The sequence below is a fragment of the Candoia aspera genome, chromosome 4, assembly GCF_035149785.1.
Source record: "Candoia aspera isolate rCanAsp1 chromosome 4, rCanAsp1.hap2, whole genome shotgun sequence".
NCBI classification, from domain to species: Eukaryota; Metazoa; Chordata; class Lepidosauria; order Squamata; family Boidae; genus Candoia; species Candoia aspera.
Window position 1 is genome coordinate 97,318,250 of NC_086156.1, and position 17,837 is coordinate 97,336,086.

The 17,837-nt window shown below is 42.4% G+C and overlaps 1 protein-coding gene across 2 annotated transcripts; it reads left to right on the forward strand.

Moving 5' to 3' along the window:
• The first annotated feature begins 116 nt into the window (after nt 1-116).
• CLN3 (CLN3 lysosomal/endosomal transmembrane protein, battenin) lies at nt 117-17,128 on the forward strand. Of its 2 annotated transcripts, XM_063301084.1 has the most exons (16): nt 117-228; nt 364-448; nt 528-612; nt 1,383-1,485; nt 3,726-3,800; nt 3,890-3,969; nt 4,592-4,677; nt 5,378-5,450; nt 7,710-7,853; nt 9,546-9,676; nt 10,200-10,249; nt 11,595-11,663; nt 11,763-11,818; nt 12,126-12,219; nt 14,028-14,168; nt 16,557-17,128. In XM_063301084.1, the coding sequence occupies exons 2-16, from the start codon at nt 400-402 to the stop codon at nt 16,674-16,676; spliced, it is 1,356 nt and encodes a 451-aa protein (XP_063157154.1). In that variant the 5' UTR covers nt 117-228; nt 364-399; the 3' UTR covers nt 16,677-17,128. The 2 variants fall into 2 exon arrangements, with proteins under 2 accessions (XP_063157154.1, XP_063157155.1); XM_063301085.1 differs by lacking the exon at nt 364-448 and having other exon boundaries at nt 118-228.
• Nucleotides 17,129-17,837: the final 709 nt, after the last annotated feature.

Here is a 17,837-nt window from a genome sequence, read left to right on the forward strand (position 1 = left end):
GCCCAACCGACCTTCCCTGGTCTTCTCGCGTGAGCTCCCGGCTTCGCCATTGACCGCGAAGCCCAGCTGCGGACGTTGCGTGGGGAGGAGGAAGTGCTACCAAACCAGGAAGTAGGATCAGTGGGAGGGTGACAGGGAGCGCGACAGTTCCTCCGACTTCAGTTTCAGTGTGTCGGATCTTCTGCCCCCAGATTTGCAGAGAAGTCTAATCGAAACGATTTCTTAAAGGTAGCGGCGGAGCGTTAGTCAGAGTGATGAACGGGGGCGGGCGAGCGAGCGCCAGAGGGAGCATCGCAGGGTGGCTATGACGCTCCCGATATTTGTTGTGCATTCATGCTCCTGATCCCTCCCATTTTGTTCTAGGTAATCCCTCCGGTACCCCGTTCTCTGCCACCTGCCATGGGGCATGTTGGGGGTAGATGGCAGGAGGCTTCGGGCGATTCTGAGGGTGAGTCTGCTCCCATCTCCCTTCTCCCCCAGCTGTCTCCCCTCTCTGACAGCTGCGCTTGTTCTCTCCCCACAAACAGGGGAAGATGGAGATGCGGCTCCCTCTGGGGAGTCCGAAGACCCCTTGGATGCCTGTAGCCAGCGGAGAAACAATGCTGGCTTCTGGTGAGGTTCTTTATGCTGCTGCTTTGGTTCAAGGCTATGCTGGATGTTCAACATCTCATCTTCAATTGTTCTGCGTGTAGTTCCTCTCACATCTCCATTGCTGTGTGATAACTCGCCTCTTTTTTTATGCTTTAGCACATCAGCTTTCAGGCCTTCTGCTTTGTGCCCATTGTTAGTTTTGTGCTTTGTTCTCTGAGCTTCTTCCTTTGCTACAAACTTGATAGTTTTACATATCCTCTGCCATCAGACTGGATCTCTCTCCTACTCCTTTGCAGCCCAATCTGTACAATTTTTTGTATGCCGTATGTTGCTTTGGTGAATTCTGAGCCTGGTGATGGTGTCTTATGTAGCCTGAAGGGACTATGAGTGATAACAACAACTTGAAGCTAAATTGGTCTGGACCCAATTGGTGTCCGAATGGGAGACTGCTTGGGAACTGAGAACCTTGCTTACATGCGTTTGAGCTCTGTTGGGAAAGAAACATGGGATGTAATTACAATAAAAAATGAACATAATGGTAATGACACTGATATGGTTCACACCATGGTAAAGCATGGTTCACTAAGCACTTCAAAAAGCCACAGTTGGCTGGATTTACTGCATTAAGCTGTAAACCAAGTTTATAAACCACAATCGTTGGGTTCATACAATCCACTAAGCCAAAAGAAAATATCCATATTATAGCTTAACACAGTTTAGGAACCCAGCCACTGATGTATGCATATGGGCTAACCTCCGTGTTTCCTAAATTGCCTCCTCCCCCCTCACAGGCTGCTCGGACTCTGCAACAACTTTGCTTACGTAGTGATGCTGAGTGCAGCCCATGACATTCTCAGCCATCAGAAGGTGCCAGAGCATAATGGGACTGGACCGGTGGGTGTGCAAAGCAGAGTGTGTGTATATTTGTGTTTGTATGCAAGAGCAGAAGGAGAAACAGGTCAAGAGAAAATGTCAATTACTGGAAGAAAGAGGTGTGTAGAAAATAAGGGAAATTGGTTTACTAAGCAAAGAAGTACGTGAGTGTGAAATGATGCCGGCCTGCTTGTCTGTGGACGTTTTGTCCTATTAGTTTCAATCAGTTGGGCCAACAGCCAGAGATTGAGAAAGCTTAGTTCATTTTATTAGATTATCTCTAACAATTAAGACAATATTAATCTGTGCATACAGAAGAGGAGAAAATGTTAATAGCAAACAGAGCAAACCCAGAAGGGAGGCAGCATGTGAAAGGTGATGAGAGTTGTGGTTGTTAAGTCGTGGCTGACCCTTCGTGACCCCATGGACCATAGCACGCCAGGCCTTCCTGTTCTCCACTGTCTCCCAGAGTTTGCTCAAATTCACGTTCATTGCATTGGTGATGCTGTCTAACCATCCCATCCTCTGCCATCCCCTTCTCCTTTTGCCTTCAGTCTTTCCCGGCATCAGGGTCTTTTCCAGTGAGTCCTCTCCTTGCATTAGCTGGCCAAAGTATTTGAGCCTCAGCTTCAGTAACTGTCTTTCCAATGAGCAGTCAGGGTTGATTTCCTGTAGGATTGACTGATTTGACCTCCTTGCAGTCCAAGGGACTCTTAAGATTCTTCTCCAGCACCACAGTTCGAAAGCATCAATTCTTCGGCGTTCAGCCTTCCTTGTGGTCCAACTCTCACGGCCATACATTACTACTGGGAAAGCCATAGCTTTGATTATACGGACCTTTGTCGGCAAGGTGATGTCTCTGCTGTTTAATACGCTGTCTAGGTTTGCCATAGCTTTCCTCCCAAGGAGCAGGTGCCTTTTAATTTCATGGCTGCAGTCACCATCTGCGGTGATCTTGGAGCCCAAGAAAATAAAATCTGTCACTGCTTCCATTTCTTCCCCTTCTGTTTGCCAGGAAGTGATGGGACCAGATGCCATGATCTTAGTTTTTTAATGTTGAGTTTCAAGCCAGCTTTTGCACTCTCCTCTTTCACCCTCATCAAAAGGCTCTTTAGGTTCTCTTCACTTTCTGTCATTAGGGTGGTATCCTCTGCATATCTGAGGTTGTTGATATTTCTCCCGGCAATCTTAATTCTGGCTTGTGATTCATCCAGCCTGGCATTTCTCATGATGTACTCTGTATATAAGTTAAATAAGCAGGGTGACAGTATACAGCTGTAGTATTCCTTTCCCAATTTTGAACCAATCGGAGTTCCATGTCTGGTTCTAACTTGCTTCTTGACCCACACACAGGTAAGGTGGTCTGGTACTCCCATCTCTCTAAGAATTTGCCACAGTTTGTTGTGATCCACACAATCAAAGGCTTTAGCATAGTCGATGAAGCAGAGGTAGATTTTTTCTGGAACTCTCTTGCTTTCTCCATGATCCAGCGAATGTTGGCAATTTGATCTCTGGTTCCTCTGCCTCTTCAAAACCCAACTTGTACTTCTGGTAGTTCTTGGTTCACATCCTGCTGAAGCCTAGCTTGTAGGATTTTGAACATAACCTTGCTAGCATGTGAAATGAGTGCAATTGTACGGTAGTTTGAACATTTTTTGGCATTGCCCTTCTTTGGAATTGGAATGTAAACTGACCTTTTCCAATCCTGTGGCCACTGCTGAGTTTTCCAAATTGGAAGATCTCACTCAAAGCTTCCAGTGATAACATCCACAGAAAGTTCCCCCCTCCTTTTTTTTACTATCTAGATATCTCTCACAGAGCCAGTTTGGCCTACTGGTTAAGACACCAGCCTAGAAACTGCGAGACTGTGAGTTCTAGTCCTGCCTTGGGCATGAAGCCAGCTGGGTGGCCCTTGGCCAGTCACTCTCTCTCAGCCCTAGGAAGGAGGCAATGGCAAGCCACTTCTGAAAAACCTTGCCAAGAGAACTGTCCAGGCAGTCTCGGAGAATTGGACACAGTTGAACAGACTAAAAAAACCCCCTTTTATGTATGTGTGCATGTGTGCGTTTACTTATACATACAGTATTTAAACATGGGTTCCATTTGAGATTGTCATCTCTAATGAGATTTCAGAGTGTTGATCAGAGATTTGCTGATTTCATGGGACTTTGTCCAATCACACATACGCACGGCAGCAGCACCTGTAAAGGTTGCTGATCCCACACCTGAGTTTTGCTTCCTGTGTTTCGCTTCCCACTCAGATTCCCCCCAGCCATTCTCCAGAGAATACCAGCACCAATACTTCTCGTTATGATTGCAACACCATTTCTACTGGGGTAAGTGCAAAGGCCAGATCAGGAGAAGGTGGGGAGCTGCTTTGAGGGTTTTGATACCAACCACTGCTTATTTTTGGCATCCTGTATAGGCTGTACTGCTGGCGGATATTTTGCCTACTCTCTTCATCAAATTCAGTGCTCCTTTTTGCATCCACTTGTTCCCATATGGGTAAGTTTGCACTGGTGCAAAACTAATTAACGTATCACTGGTAGATAAGAGAATGGAAGGTATATGGTACTTGGACTCCTCATGGGATCTTTCTTTGCATAAAAAAATCCTTATCTCTTCACTTGATGTCTGGGAAAAGCTGTCTAATTTTGTCATGCTTTGGATTCAAAAGTATCAGTGCCTTAAGCTTTCTTTTCCAACCTGGAAAAGTGGTATTCCAGCAGTCTAAAGCAGTGTTTCTCAAGCTTGGCAACTTTAAGATGTGTGGACTTCAACTCCCAGAATTCCCCAGCAGCAGTGCTGGCTGGGGAATTCTGGGAGTTGAAGTCCACACATCTTAAAGTTGCCAAGCTTGAGAAACACTGCTCTAGAGAGTGTGGACCTATTGTGTGATTTGCTTGTATTTGCTTTGCCTTTTGAAGAACATGTCCTTGTAGGTGCTTTTTTCTATTGGAGAAAGCTGTATGTTCATATCAAGGTAAGACATCAGTGGAATTAGGAGACTCCAGTCAAGGAGAAAGGAAAATGCATTCACATAAGAAATTGTCTCTTTGCTTAGTGCCCAGTAGTTTGATCTGATCCTGTTCTCTCTCTCTTTCTCTTTCTTCCCCTCAATCCACAGCTTGCGTGTTGGCCTTTGTGTCATCTCAGCTTGGGGCAGCTTTTTGCTAGTGGCCTTCTCCACCAGCACAACACAAAGCCTCCTGGGTGAGTGCCATTTTGATGTGTGTGTGTGATTTGTGTGTGTGTGTGTGTGTGATCTTAGAACAGACAGTCCTTCAAATTTTGGAGGAAACGCAGTGCATTTGCCATTCAACCCAGCCTTTTTTTTCAGGACCAAAGTCCCTTTGATTATATTTAGAATCGAATGCAACCGACTTAGCTTTGATCTGTTCATAGCCCTAATTTGCTTGTCATGATATGCCAGAATTACAGTTTATCAAGAATATTATTGCTTGCTACCCATCCAAAGTAAAAAGTAAAAAAGGAGTTATTGCATTGCTTGGAGAAATCATAAGGCTTATATAATTTCTTTAAAAGGAGCCAAAATATCAAGTTGGAGCATGCTCGGTGGCTAATTAATGCTGAACATTACCTGAAAAAGGCAACAGATTGTGGAGATGGAACAGAGTATGACAGAGAAGGGGAGAGCTGACTGGAATTCTAAGTAGAAGCATTCCTTCTAGAAGGCAAAAACAAATATTCAGTAAAATAATGCAGCGTGTGTATTTTAAATACTTGTGCCAGAGCTTCTGAAGTTGTAAAACTTGCACAGAGATGAACATAAACGACTGATACATTTTTGATGGAAGAAGCCAGGCCCAGTCCCGGTCTGCCTCAGAGATTTGCTACCAAGAGGACAGAGTGCTTATGTGTGATGTCTCCTTTTTCCTCCTCAACACTGTAGGTGTTGTGCTTGCCAGTATATCATCTGGTCTGGGAGAAATAACGTTCCTGGCGCTCACATCGTTTTTCAGCAGGTAAAACACCGAGGAGGGCAGCTGCAGGATTTGGGATGGCGGTTGACACCTTACAGTAGGGTTTGGTGTGGCTCCTGTTTGCTTAACAGAAAAGTAGGGGTGTCCCACCTTTCCGAGCTCACGGACACAACTAGAAATCTGAGAAACTGTTGTGAGCAACAACTCTACAAAGTGATGGCTGAGGGAGCCAGCCACATTGTAAGACCAAGTAACTTCCTAAAAAACTGAGCACGATGGCAGAAACTGGATTTGGAATCCCAAATCATATATTCTTCCTGACAAAACAGAGAAAGAAGAGTGTCGGTGGTCCAAGAAATGCAGCCCCCACCCCCCACCAGTAAATAGACAAAACTCTTCACACATATAAACACACAGTATATCCTATATGGTAGTTACCATTACATTGACCAGCAGGAGGCACCGTGTGACCAGTTTTGCCCTTTTTGGGACTCCTCAGATTCCCTTGCTGGCTGGGGAATTCTGGGAGTTGAAGATCACACGTCTTAAAAGTAGCTAAGGTTGAGAAACACTGATGTGGGTTAGCTTTAGGAGCATCCAGGGCTTGGTGCGCAGAAATTGCAGGAAGAGTTTTATCTAGAAATTCTCACAATATGTACCATTCCAATAGCTTATAAACATACAAAATACACTGTACAGAGTCAAAACATAACTACTCAGACAAAATACACACAGTGAGCCAAACAAAATAATTCTCACTAACTGGCTGGATAGGCTGCATAATGGAGTTCAGCGGTCGCTGCCCAGCCTTCCTTTTTTTCTGTGAAGAAAGTTCTGTGCTTACTTGGGGCCCAGAAGCGTTTGGTGGAAAGGAAGTGGGAGGGAAGCTACAGATACACTTTGCAGCCACCAGAACTCAGTAGGTTACGTTTTTGTAAAAGTCACTGGGTCAACAGAATGATTGCATCTGCTGTGATGCTGAACTGAGCTTCAGAGACTATTAAATACCCTTCTGCAAGTTAACAGGTGACATTTTCTCTGCCTTAATGCTGGTTCTGGGTAATAAGGTGGAAAGAAGACAAACATAATATTGTACTGAGCAGTATATCTGGTTGGAAAACAGTCTTAAGATGTGTATTTCACTCTGGAAAAAAAACGTAGGCTGTATGTATCCAGCCTAGTTAGGCTGAGCTTCGAAAGGTGTGAGCTGGACAGAGTTCTTATTGGCTAGCATCTGAGTAATACCAGCATATACTCATGAGAGCTGCTGAGCAGCTTTTGACTTAAAAACAGTACTTTTTCTATTTGCATAGCAAAGGACGAGCATCTAAAAGTACATATATGCATTACATTAAAATGATGTCTAATGCCAAGCAATTCAGTATTTGACTTGCTTGCAAGTACATCAGTCCTGATCTTTTTGAAGTACAGGATGGTTAGACGGGGGGTGATTACAGTAGTCCTCACTTAACAACCATTCATTTAGTGACAGTTCAGACTTAACGATGCTGAGAAACCGTCTTACAACTGGTGGTCACACTTTATTTATTTATTTATTTATCAAATTTCGTCACTGCCCATCTCCCCCAAAAGAGGAACTCTGGGTGGTTTACAATAAAGCTTATGACTATTGCAGTGTCCCCGTAGTCACATGATCACGATTTGGGTGCTTGGCAACTGGTTCACATTTATGACCATCGCAGCATCCTGCAGTCACCTGATTGCAATTTTCAAACTTCCCAGCTGGCTTCTGGCAAGCAAAATCAATGGGGAAGTACATGATTCGCTTAACAACCACATGTTTCGCTTAATGCCTGTGGTGATTCACTTAATGACCACCACAAAAAAGGTAATAAAATCTGGTCAGATTCACTTAATGACCACTTCATTTAGCAACCAAACTTCCAGTCTCAATTGTTGTCATTAAGCAAGGACTACCTGTATGTGGTCTTGTACAGCTTCTTTCGGTTGTTTTATATTTTGGCCTGTGTCTGCTTTGATTATATCCAGCCATCGCGTTCTTTGGCGAGAAAGACATTATGCTTGGAACGGTCAGTGGCAAAAGACAACGAGGATGCCAAAGAACGTGCTGGTTGGCTATAATCAAAGCAGACACAGGCCAAAATATAAAACAACTGAAAGAAGCTGTGCACGACTAGAAACCATGGAGAGAGCTGGCTTATGGAATCGCCAAGGGTCGGATACGACTGAATGGATAATTCAGTTTGACCTGTATGTGGAAGTTCTATACCAAAAGCACTGTGACTCATGTTCTGTTCCCTTTGCTTCTCTTTCTGCAAGTGCTGTGATATCTGCCTGGTCGTCTGGAACAGGTGGGGCTGGCCTAATCGGGGCCCTTTCCTACCTCGGGCTGACACAGGCAGGCTTGAGTCCTCAGGATTCTCTCCTCTTTATGACAGTTGTTCCTGTTATCATGCTGGCCAGGTGAGGTCTAAAGATGGAACCTGCAAAGAGAGCCTCCTGCAGATGCAAAAAAAGGAGAGGCAATGGATGTCATGAAGATGGTGGCTAGGAGAGCATAAAAGGAAGCAGGAAGCGGGATACTGATTGTATATGAAATGTATGGCTGTGGTGCACTTTGGATCCAGAGCCAAAAAGGTGCTTTGAAGCAGGCCTGGGCACACAGTACCACATCTATCAGCAGCTGTAAAGGGCCACGAGAATAACCTTGAGAGGCAGGATAAAGAGTCACAACCTAGACAATGGTCCGATAAATGAAATCTGAGTCCAAAGCAGGAATGTAATTTGAGAAAGCATCTCAGCATTGATCCTCCCTAGTTCTCCAAAATGTGCCTTAGGCCTGAAAGCCGGCTGGGTGACCTTGGGCCAGTCGCTCACTCTCAGCCCAACTCACCTCACAGGGCTGTAGTTGTGGGGGAAATAGGAGGAGGAAGGAGTATTAGGTATGTTCGCCCCTTGAGTTTTTTATAAAAAAATAATAAAGGCAGGATAAAGAAGTCTAAAAAAATCTAAAGGCAGGAGGGAAAGAGGCGCATTCAGACTTGCAAGGTTCTGTTACTGTAACCTTATAATAAAAGTAGTATCAGTATTCATGATTTGGATTTCCTGGTTTGGACCGCCTCGAAGGGCTGACAGCAATCTTGCAAGTCCCAATGCGCTTGTGGAGAGAGTGTGATAAACATGCTGTCTCACATTGCTTCGCTTCCCTTCTCTGCTGCTTTGTAGTACTTTGTTACATCGTACAACTTACAAAATCCCTGGTCACTGAAATGATTATTCTGTTAGCTGTTATTTGCCGACCCAGATTCTAGAATCTCACAGCAAGTTGAAAAGTTTTGTCTGGATGCTTGCTTGGACCCAATATTTCCATTTAGGGAAGAATGAGATGTAATTAAATAGCAAAAACAATTTGTACGGTTATTCCAGATTATGTGACCTAATTTTATTTGAATTTTATATTGTTGAGTGTATTAGCCTGTCATAAAATTGAGTTGTTATTATAAAGAAAGGTTATTTTAAGAAGAAACAGAAAAGCGCAATCACTTTGTAGTAGCAATCATCTTCGTTTGTGAAGATGCTATGTTCTACTCTTGTTTTTTAACATTTGAATATTCTTCAGTCCTTCCCCAACAGCTCCACGTGACTTAGTGTTCCTAAGATTGTAGAACTTTAGGCAGTTGCTCTAATTATTCTGCACACGAGGACTGGGCATCCAGCAAGGCCGAGGCTGCAGATAGTCCCCAGCTCCTAGACCTTCTCAAGAACGTAGCATCCATTTTTAAGGGAAAGTAAGGGGAGAGGTGCTTAGTAACTGCATTAAGGATCCTCACCCACTCCTGCCCCAGAAAATGGGGTGAAGAGAAAGAATGGGCCAGAAATTCCTCCCTTAACTCCTCTATTGATGCCACTTGAGCATCTCTTGCCTGCCATTTGGTTTCCAAGCGTGACATCATTCTCCAAAAGCCACAATGCCTGACATTGTTTTAGCTAATGAGGATCGTAGAATCTGATGTAATTTTAAGTAATGTGTCCTTGCTAGCCAGAAGCTATCTTTTTTGCAGGGGATAACAACTTTAACATCCAGGTAGTAGGAACTAGTTATGGCACAGTGCACCTGCAGCCCTTGAGCAGCTCCCTGTTTCTCTGCCTCCGTAGCTATTGCTTCCTGCTGGCTCCCCCCCCTCAGGCCCCTCGCTGTGGCTGGGGGGTCTGCAAGCCAAAATCGCTCCATGCCCCTTCTGTGGTTCAACAGCCTCTCCTCGGGGGCAAAATGACACTTCCCCAAGGTAAGTGACTCTTGCGTGAATGACTCCCATGAGCTCAGAAGATGAAATCCTTGTCCATAACGCATCTTTTTCTCTTGAAGACTTTCATCCCTGAAAAATGCTCCTGCTGCATCCTTAACTGTGATGCCCTCTGCTCAGGCCAGAGACAGGGAAGATTTTATCATGAATCTTGCAATCTTTTGTATTAAGGGTGGCCAGACTGCGTGCAGCCACACAGTGAAGCCTGCTTTGAAGCCCTACCCCAGTGCCCCCAGTATTTGGGAGGGAGGCAGTAGGTTTTAATGCACAATGTGGGGGCCTTAAACCTTTGCAGCTTAAGGCCACTATTTTGTCCCTTAAAGCCCCCATGTCCCAAATAAACCAAACATTTCCCCCAACCACTCAGTTGACATCAGGGTACCCTTTTTTGAGGTAGCCTCTGGCTGCCTCCCCCCCACCCCCGTTTTATATGTTTCTGCAACACTTCTCAGAATAAAATATAATGCCATTCTTTATAATTTCAATAGTTCTTTCCCTTCTCTAGTGACACAAAGACCTCAGCTCACCTTGCAGGAAAAAGAACAAGTGGTCAAGGTAAGAAGCTTGCTCAGAGTAGGTGGAAATAATTTTTTGAGCTGCACAAGTGTAAAAGTGCTCCTGTGGTAGGTTAACTGATGTGGGGATCAATGTTAAGTGCGCCTGGGGAAGGGGTCGATACATGTGGTGGTTCCAGAAGGTTCCGTCAAAGGCATATTGTTTAGCTATTTAATCTTTTCTTGATAGATTTTCTCTTGAAAGAGATGGATTAAGAAACATGGCAGGAAAAGACAAGAGAGAATATTATATATGTAGATAATACTATAACAGTATATGTATTATCTACATATATTTTGTAAATATTAGTGAATAAGGCAGGGCAATTGGGCAGTAAAAGCCTGAAAGTATCTTAATTTTGAGAGAGAGGATAAAAACATAGGAGAGAGGCATGGGAACCTGAAAGAAAAGTGTTTCACAGGAATGCTCCCTTGCGCTGGGCTAGGAGGAGGGAGACCCAGGTTCTAGTCCACCTTCCGCCATGAAAGCTCATTGGGTGAATTTGGGTCACTTGCTCTCTCTCAGCCCAACTTACTCACAGGTTGGTTGTTGTGAGGAAAAATAGAGGAGAAAGAGCACAACATATTCCCCCTTGAGCTTCTGAACAAAAAAGGATATAAATCTAATAATAAACAGAGATTGGATCAAAACACATTTTGGGAACAGTAGATGGGCAATCTGCAAATAAGTAACTAATAGTAGAAATCAACTATAAATACACCCCCCACCTTTCAAACTCAATTTTAAAAAAAAATGATGCCTTTTATTTACACAATTTCTATCCCGTATCTCTATCATCAAAAATGTTTAAGCTGTAATGCTCTGTTATAGTTCATAGTTGCAATCTTCTGTTATGACATAGGCTGCAACATCCTGTGTATGTGCATTATGCATATTGCAACCTTTGTGCACAGTAGGCCTAGATCACAACAAAAATAAATAATGTACTTCACAATGATTATGACTCTGAGCTGCAACTGCTTCTGCTAACCCAGAGATGTTGGGAGTTGGGCGGTATACAAATTCTTCTTCTTCATCATCTCAACCTGCTCCATGATCTGTATCAGATGAGTATATTCTCCCTGGAACTTCAACTAACCCACATAATTAGGTGGTTTAAGATACTTTTTGGGTTTAATTCTGAGGTGCTTTAGTTTATAAGGGTTTTCAGAAGCAGCTGTGTTATCTGCATTTTATTTATATGCAAATATTCACATATAACAATACGATGTTTCCAAATTATGATTAGGTAAATGATGGTATTACTTGTTGGAAGAAGGACCTGATGGTTTCTTGAACAATTTGGCTGTTCACACAGTGTGCTCACTCACCTTGTCTCCTTCAGGGTCTTTTGAAATACCTCATCCCATTGTCTGTAGTGTATTTTGCTGAATACTTCATCAACCAGGGGCTGGTGAGTGTAATGGGTAGTTATTCCTCTATAGGGGATGGTGCTAATTCACCTTCTGGCTCTTCCTTCTTAATGTTTACTCTCTGTGTTGTTCTTTCCCAGTTTGAATTGTTGTATTTTCGAAAAGCAGCTTTAAGTCACCCCCAACAATATCGCTGGTAAGTGGGGAAGTGATAAAGTAGCTATCTCTTGCTTGGTGCTTTCCAGATGTTAGACTATAACCCCCATTAGCCCCATCCAACACTGATTAACATGTCTGGATGTTACTTGGTGGGGGGAAAATGAATTACTAGGTGAGTGAGGAGGGTTGGTAGGCTAGAAAGGGGATAGATGTGAAAACTCTTGTGCTATGTTTGGAGGATTTTTTTAAATCTACCATTACTGTATTCATATATAGTAGCAGGCCAAACAAACAAGTTAACCAACCATATTGTGGCTGAACTGAATTCCTACTGTCTTTTGCAGGTATCAGATGCTCTACCAGGCAGGGGTTTTTATTTCCCGCTCCTCTGCCAGCTGCATACGGATCCGAAAGATATGGCTTCTGGCTGTGTTGCAGGTAAAATTTTCCCTCCCCAACCCTTCCCCTGCTTCTCCATTTAATGATTCTTTCCCATCTGCTTAAAACATGTCATCTCTCCATTTTGACTGTAAGATTTATTCTACCCCTCCCACTTCCTTTGTATTTATATATTACAGTTTGTTTACATTCTGCCCACTTTCATAGGCTCAAGGAGGATTGTAACAGGCAAGCAAATAAAAAAATAAAATCACAAAATCTGACTACCATAAACAATTCAACATCCTCTTAACATCATAAATATCTGTAAAAATCAACCAATGGGTACCCAGCTATCCTGTTAGTGATTACATGATTTTGTGCATAGTGGAAAGAGTTTCTCCTGCCTCTTGCAGGTTTTTGCAATAATAATATAGTTCATTGTTGCAATCTTCTGTTGTGTTACAACTTACTTGTTATATTCCATGACTGGCTTCACACAATATGCTAAGCCAAGTTTTAACCATTATTAGTTAAACAGGCAGTTGTCCCTATTTCATAAACAGTGCTGAGCAACGTGCAGTTGTTGCTTGTTTATGTAAGGTCCAGGCCATTTTCTTTCAGATATTCTGTACAGAAACTGTTGCATCCCATATGGTGGCAGAGGCATTTCTGGAAAGGGCCATTAATTGCAGCCTTTCTCAACCTTTTGACCCTGGAGGAACCCTTGAAATATATTTCAGGCCTCAGGGAACCCCTGCACATTCAGGCTCAAGTATAGGCCACAAGTTACAAAATTATTCTATCCGTTTCATGAGTAGGCCTGTATATATGCATTAACAGTGTTCTTAAACTAAAAATAATGAAACTTACCTCTTTAATGTGAAGTTGCCCAAATTTGAAATAATTTTTTAAATACATCATGATCTTTCAGGGAACCCCTAGTGACCTCCCGCAGAACCCTGGTTGAAAAACCCTGCTCCAAGGTGTTGCTGAGCCCTGGTTCCCAGCGCACAAGGATTTACGGTCAAAAGTGAGGGAAGCTGGGAATTGTAGTTCAGCAGCTTCTGATATATGAACCAAAGCCTACTAGAGGTTTTATTTTTCTATATATAACTTTGTAAAAGTAACAAAGTACTATGTACTAAGCAGCTTAATTAATGTTGAACCCTGAAAACAAACAGAGGAATATCAAAAATCACTTAGAATCTGGTTTGAAATATGGCCTGAAGCATCTTACATAATCTACTTTCATTCTCATCTTTCCCATCTTTGATCCTGGCCAGCAAGATCCAGCTTTCTGCTTCTAAAGTCACAGAGCTGAACCTTTTACTATGTTAAGTCTAATTATAGTCTTTTGGCTTTCAAATGGGATGACCACTTCTGTTGGGACAATCCAATACTTGGGCATGACCAAATGCATCAAGCAAAGAAATACTTCTACAAGGCAAAGAACAACAATTCAATATAACTTTTTTCTAAAAATACCAACAACAACTGAATAAAATATATTCTGTAATAACATAGGCTTTTTGGAAATACACCAATTCAGGTCTAGCAGAAAGGCCAGGTTAAACATATTCAGTCTTTATAACACAAGGCTTGCAACTTAAAAGTGAGTGAACACTGAGCATCAGAAAACAAATTCCTGCTGATTTTGTTCAGCAGGAGCATCAGCTGCTAATACCTGCCAATGACATTTGCTTTTAAAAACATGAGAGCAAGGGCTGATAAAAACAAAATGGCATTACTAAGCCTCTATTCTAATAATCTGTGACCTGCCACTCTAAAATATTCTTGTCTGTGATTTGGCTTCCAGGCAATTGCTACTGCTCTGCCAGGCTAATTATCTTTTGTTCTCCTACTAGTGCCTGAACATGGTGTTTCTCTTGGCTGCCGTGAACTACATGTTTTTACCTAGCATCTATGTGGCTTTTGCTCTGATATTGTATGAAGGATTGCTGGGAGGAGCTGGCTATGTGAACACTTTCCATTGTGTCAGTGAAGAGGTGAGTTTGAGGGAAGAAGCAACAGGAAAAGGCGGAATTGGAAGTATGTTAGATCAGTCATAATGTTCGGTGGGTAGAGAACAGAGTCTCATGCTCAAATGTGTAGAACAAATATGACCATCCTGCTGTCTTTTTTCATGATCCTTGGCATCCTGCTGACCATTATAGCTTAAAACTGGCCACAGAGTGCCCACCCCACCCCATTTTGAGCGGGAAACACCTGAAAACTAAAGCATAGGCCCTAAATACAGCCTTTTACAGTTAACCACCCATCAAAACAACTTCCCAGATCTAAGTCTGTTCCATAACTGCAATAGAGGCCTTTTCATCAGCTGGCCAAAGAATGGTAAGTGTGGCTCTTGATGACCAGAAGGTTACCCACACCTGGAATAAAAGATGGGACCAGCACAAGAATTTGCAGGACTTCTCTGCAAACAAACAGATAAACTCAGTGGGCCTCAGTATGGGATGAAACAAAGAAATATTTATACCACTTGTTATGCAAATGGGGAAAATTGGGCATTTCAGCAGGGGGACAATTCTCAAGTTGGAAGGAGCAATTTATTTTCTTGGAGTCTTTGATATTTGGTTACCAACCTCTGCTTTAATACTTCGAATGAAATGGAGGTCTTGAATGAATTACTCAATGAAGATCTTGAAGGAATAACTCAATGAATGACTCCAATGAAGAATCATTGAGAGTCAGGCGGCATACAAGTTTAATATATTATTATTATTATTATTATTATTAATGTCACATCTCCCTAGGTAACTGGTTACACTCTTATACTACCCTTCCTAACTTTCAGTCAGAATCTGTATTTCCATAATTTAAAACAATTTATTCTGGGTCCTGCATTTTTAGTTCAGCTTTCTTCTGTATAACATATCAACATACCTTCAAGTATTCGAAAAATGAGGTCATATCGCCTGTCAGTTTTCTCTTTTAAAGTCTAAACAAAACCATTTCCCATACTTTTCCTTCTAGGCCTTAGTTTCCTGTTCCCTTATCACCCTTTTTGTCCTTCATCATGTGAGCTATACTTATTGAAATTTCCTTTTTGAAATATTTATTCAGACTAGTGCAGGAATCCTGTCCTGTTTAATTTGCTTAGTGTTTATATATCACCCAATCCCAAATGTCCTTAGAGGAGTTGATAAGCATCAAACAAAATCAAATGAACAATAATACAGTAACAATAAAGCTGATGTACTTAGAAAGCTAGAGAAACAGATCAAGGTACTAAAAATTAATCCCTTCCTGGAAGACACAGATTTTTTTTTATATAGGCAGCGAAAATGCCAGACAGGTCTTTCTTGGGAGGGTAGTTTATACAAGGGCAGCTGCTGCTGTTTCCCTGAGGGCCACCTTGTGGTTGCCTTGGGTAGTTGCCTTCCAGAGGAAAGTTTCTCAAGGTGATATTAATAACTAAGCAGGAGTGATTTCCTTCAGGTAGACTGCTGCTAAATTGATTAGGACTTTAAAGATCAACATCTGCACTTTGATTAAGACTACAAAACAGACTGCCTATCCATGTAGCTGACCCAATGCTAGAACAATGTGTTGGAAAGGGCAGGTCACAGTGGGCAGTCTCGTTTTGGCGCTTACAGGAATATTCAGATTGCTGCCTACGAAGGTTAACTGCACCCCGTTCTGCTGGTCAGTCTTGCATCAGACCAACCTGTCCCCCCAAACCCAGGCATTTTGTACTGCAGAGGTCTTTGGGGGAAGAGCAGAAAGAAGAAGCAGACGATTGCTGACCTGGAATGGAGCCTGCATCGTTAGAAGCAGTTGCAATCATTTATTTTAAGGATATTAATTGCAAGCATTTATTTTAAGGATATTAATGGCCAGGGAGGTCGCCAGTCAAAGCCCAGAAGGAAATGTGTACTAGAGAATAACAACAAGACCAATGTCATAGGATGCTGGGGCTTTGCCAATCAGCAGGCATGATGCTGTACTTTATCAACAGCTTTTGGATAGTCCTCAAAGGCAGCTCCATGTTAAGCACATTGCAGTAGTTGCTCTGAGAGGTATCCAGTCCTGGGAATGTATTCAGAAGGTAACATAGTTATCATGCTTCCAGTGATGAGAATACAGGTGGGACTCCAGCAATCACTTACACAGAATACTAGCATCTGTGGTTGGCTTCATGTATACTAAGCCATGGGTTGTTAAAAACATGCTATGGTTTGCAAGCCACAGTGGCTTGGTTCACATTTTGTGCTAAACCCTAGTCAGACACACCACATAAGGCCAATGATGTGCTACACACAGAACAGCCAGAGGTAGGCTGTGCATTCCACTGTGAAGAGAGATCAGAAACCCACGTCCGGTGTCATGGCAGAGAAATATGATGAATTTTTTTCCTCTTCTCCTCCATGCAGAGCAAGCCGGAACATCGGGAATTTGCAATGGGAGTTGCTTGCATAGCTGACACTTTGGGCATCTCACTCTCAGGGGCCGTTGCCATCCCTGTCCACAACTATTTCTGTCACCTTCCTTGATGTCTGTTTTCCAGAGAGATCAACAGATGTTCTGGCACACCACACCTTTGTTCTTGAATGGTATGACACCGTCGTAAGGAGGCAAAAATGCTGGATTTTTAGTATAGGCTGACCTCCAAGTGCAAGAAGAAAGGAACATCAGAAGCTGCTAGGGATTTATCCTCTTGGCTTAAATTCCCTGAACATTTTGATTTAGGGAATTAGGTGGTTTTAACTGAGTCCAGCTGAGGTTTTGTTTTTTTCCCCTCATATTGTATAGGAATTGGCACGGTTAAGGGGAGAAGAAGCAGTTGCTGTTGGATGGGAATCACGTTAAAGAGTCCTCAGAGATGTAACACTTTTACCATAGCACAAGGTGAAATGGGAGCATTTCAGGAGATGCCTCTCTCCATAACTGGATTAAAGAGATGGAGAAAAGAGATGCTATGTTTATCCTTCCACTTTAGGAGGAAGATTTAGCCTAACACCATCCTTACTAATTACAAGAATCCAGCAGCAAATGTCTTCTAATGTCTTGAGCAGCTCTTACTAGCAGAACAGTTTTCTTCAATACTTAGCTGAAATTTGCTCCTGTGTAACTGCTGCCTTTAATTCCAATCTCTGTTTCTAATTCTTGTCTCAATCATTTCAAATGATCACACAAAACCTAAACTTACCAGCTTTTATCACACTTGGTCTCTTTGACATACAGTAGGATAATCATTTAACAACACTAGCATTTTTCCAAGGGCTGGTTTATTGGTTAAACTTCAGAAAGAAGTAGATTAAATACAATATTATCATCCTTCCAACCCACTGGGGTTGCACAAGCGTCTGAGTTCCCTCCTAACACTCTGAACCATTTATTACAGATAATTCACTGAGTGTAGAATTCCTGGTTTTTAACATTTCCCCCCTTTTTTCCTATTGATTTGGCCTATGTAATTATTTATACTGTTATGTTTAATTTAGTCTTTAATTTGAATGTACAAAGATGGGAATTTTACATTGCACAGAGTCAACTCCTGCTGGAACAGTTTATAACCCCTTGTAAATAAATGAGTAAAATAATAATATTCCAGAACCAAAGTCACATGTTGTCAGGGATGTTATTTCCATGGCAAAGCAGTCTGGGAAATGTAAGAATGCGAGGCAGAGAAAAAGTGCTGTCTGATGCAATGT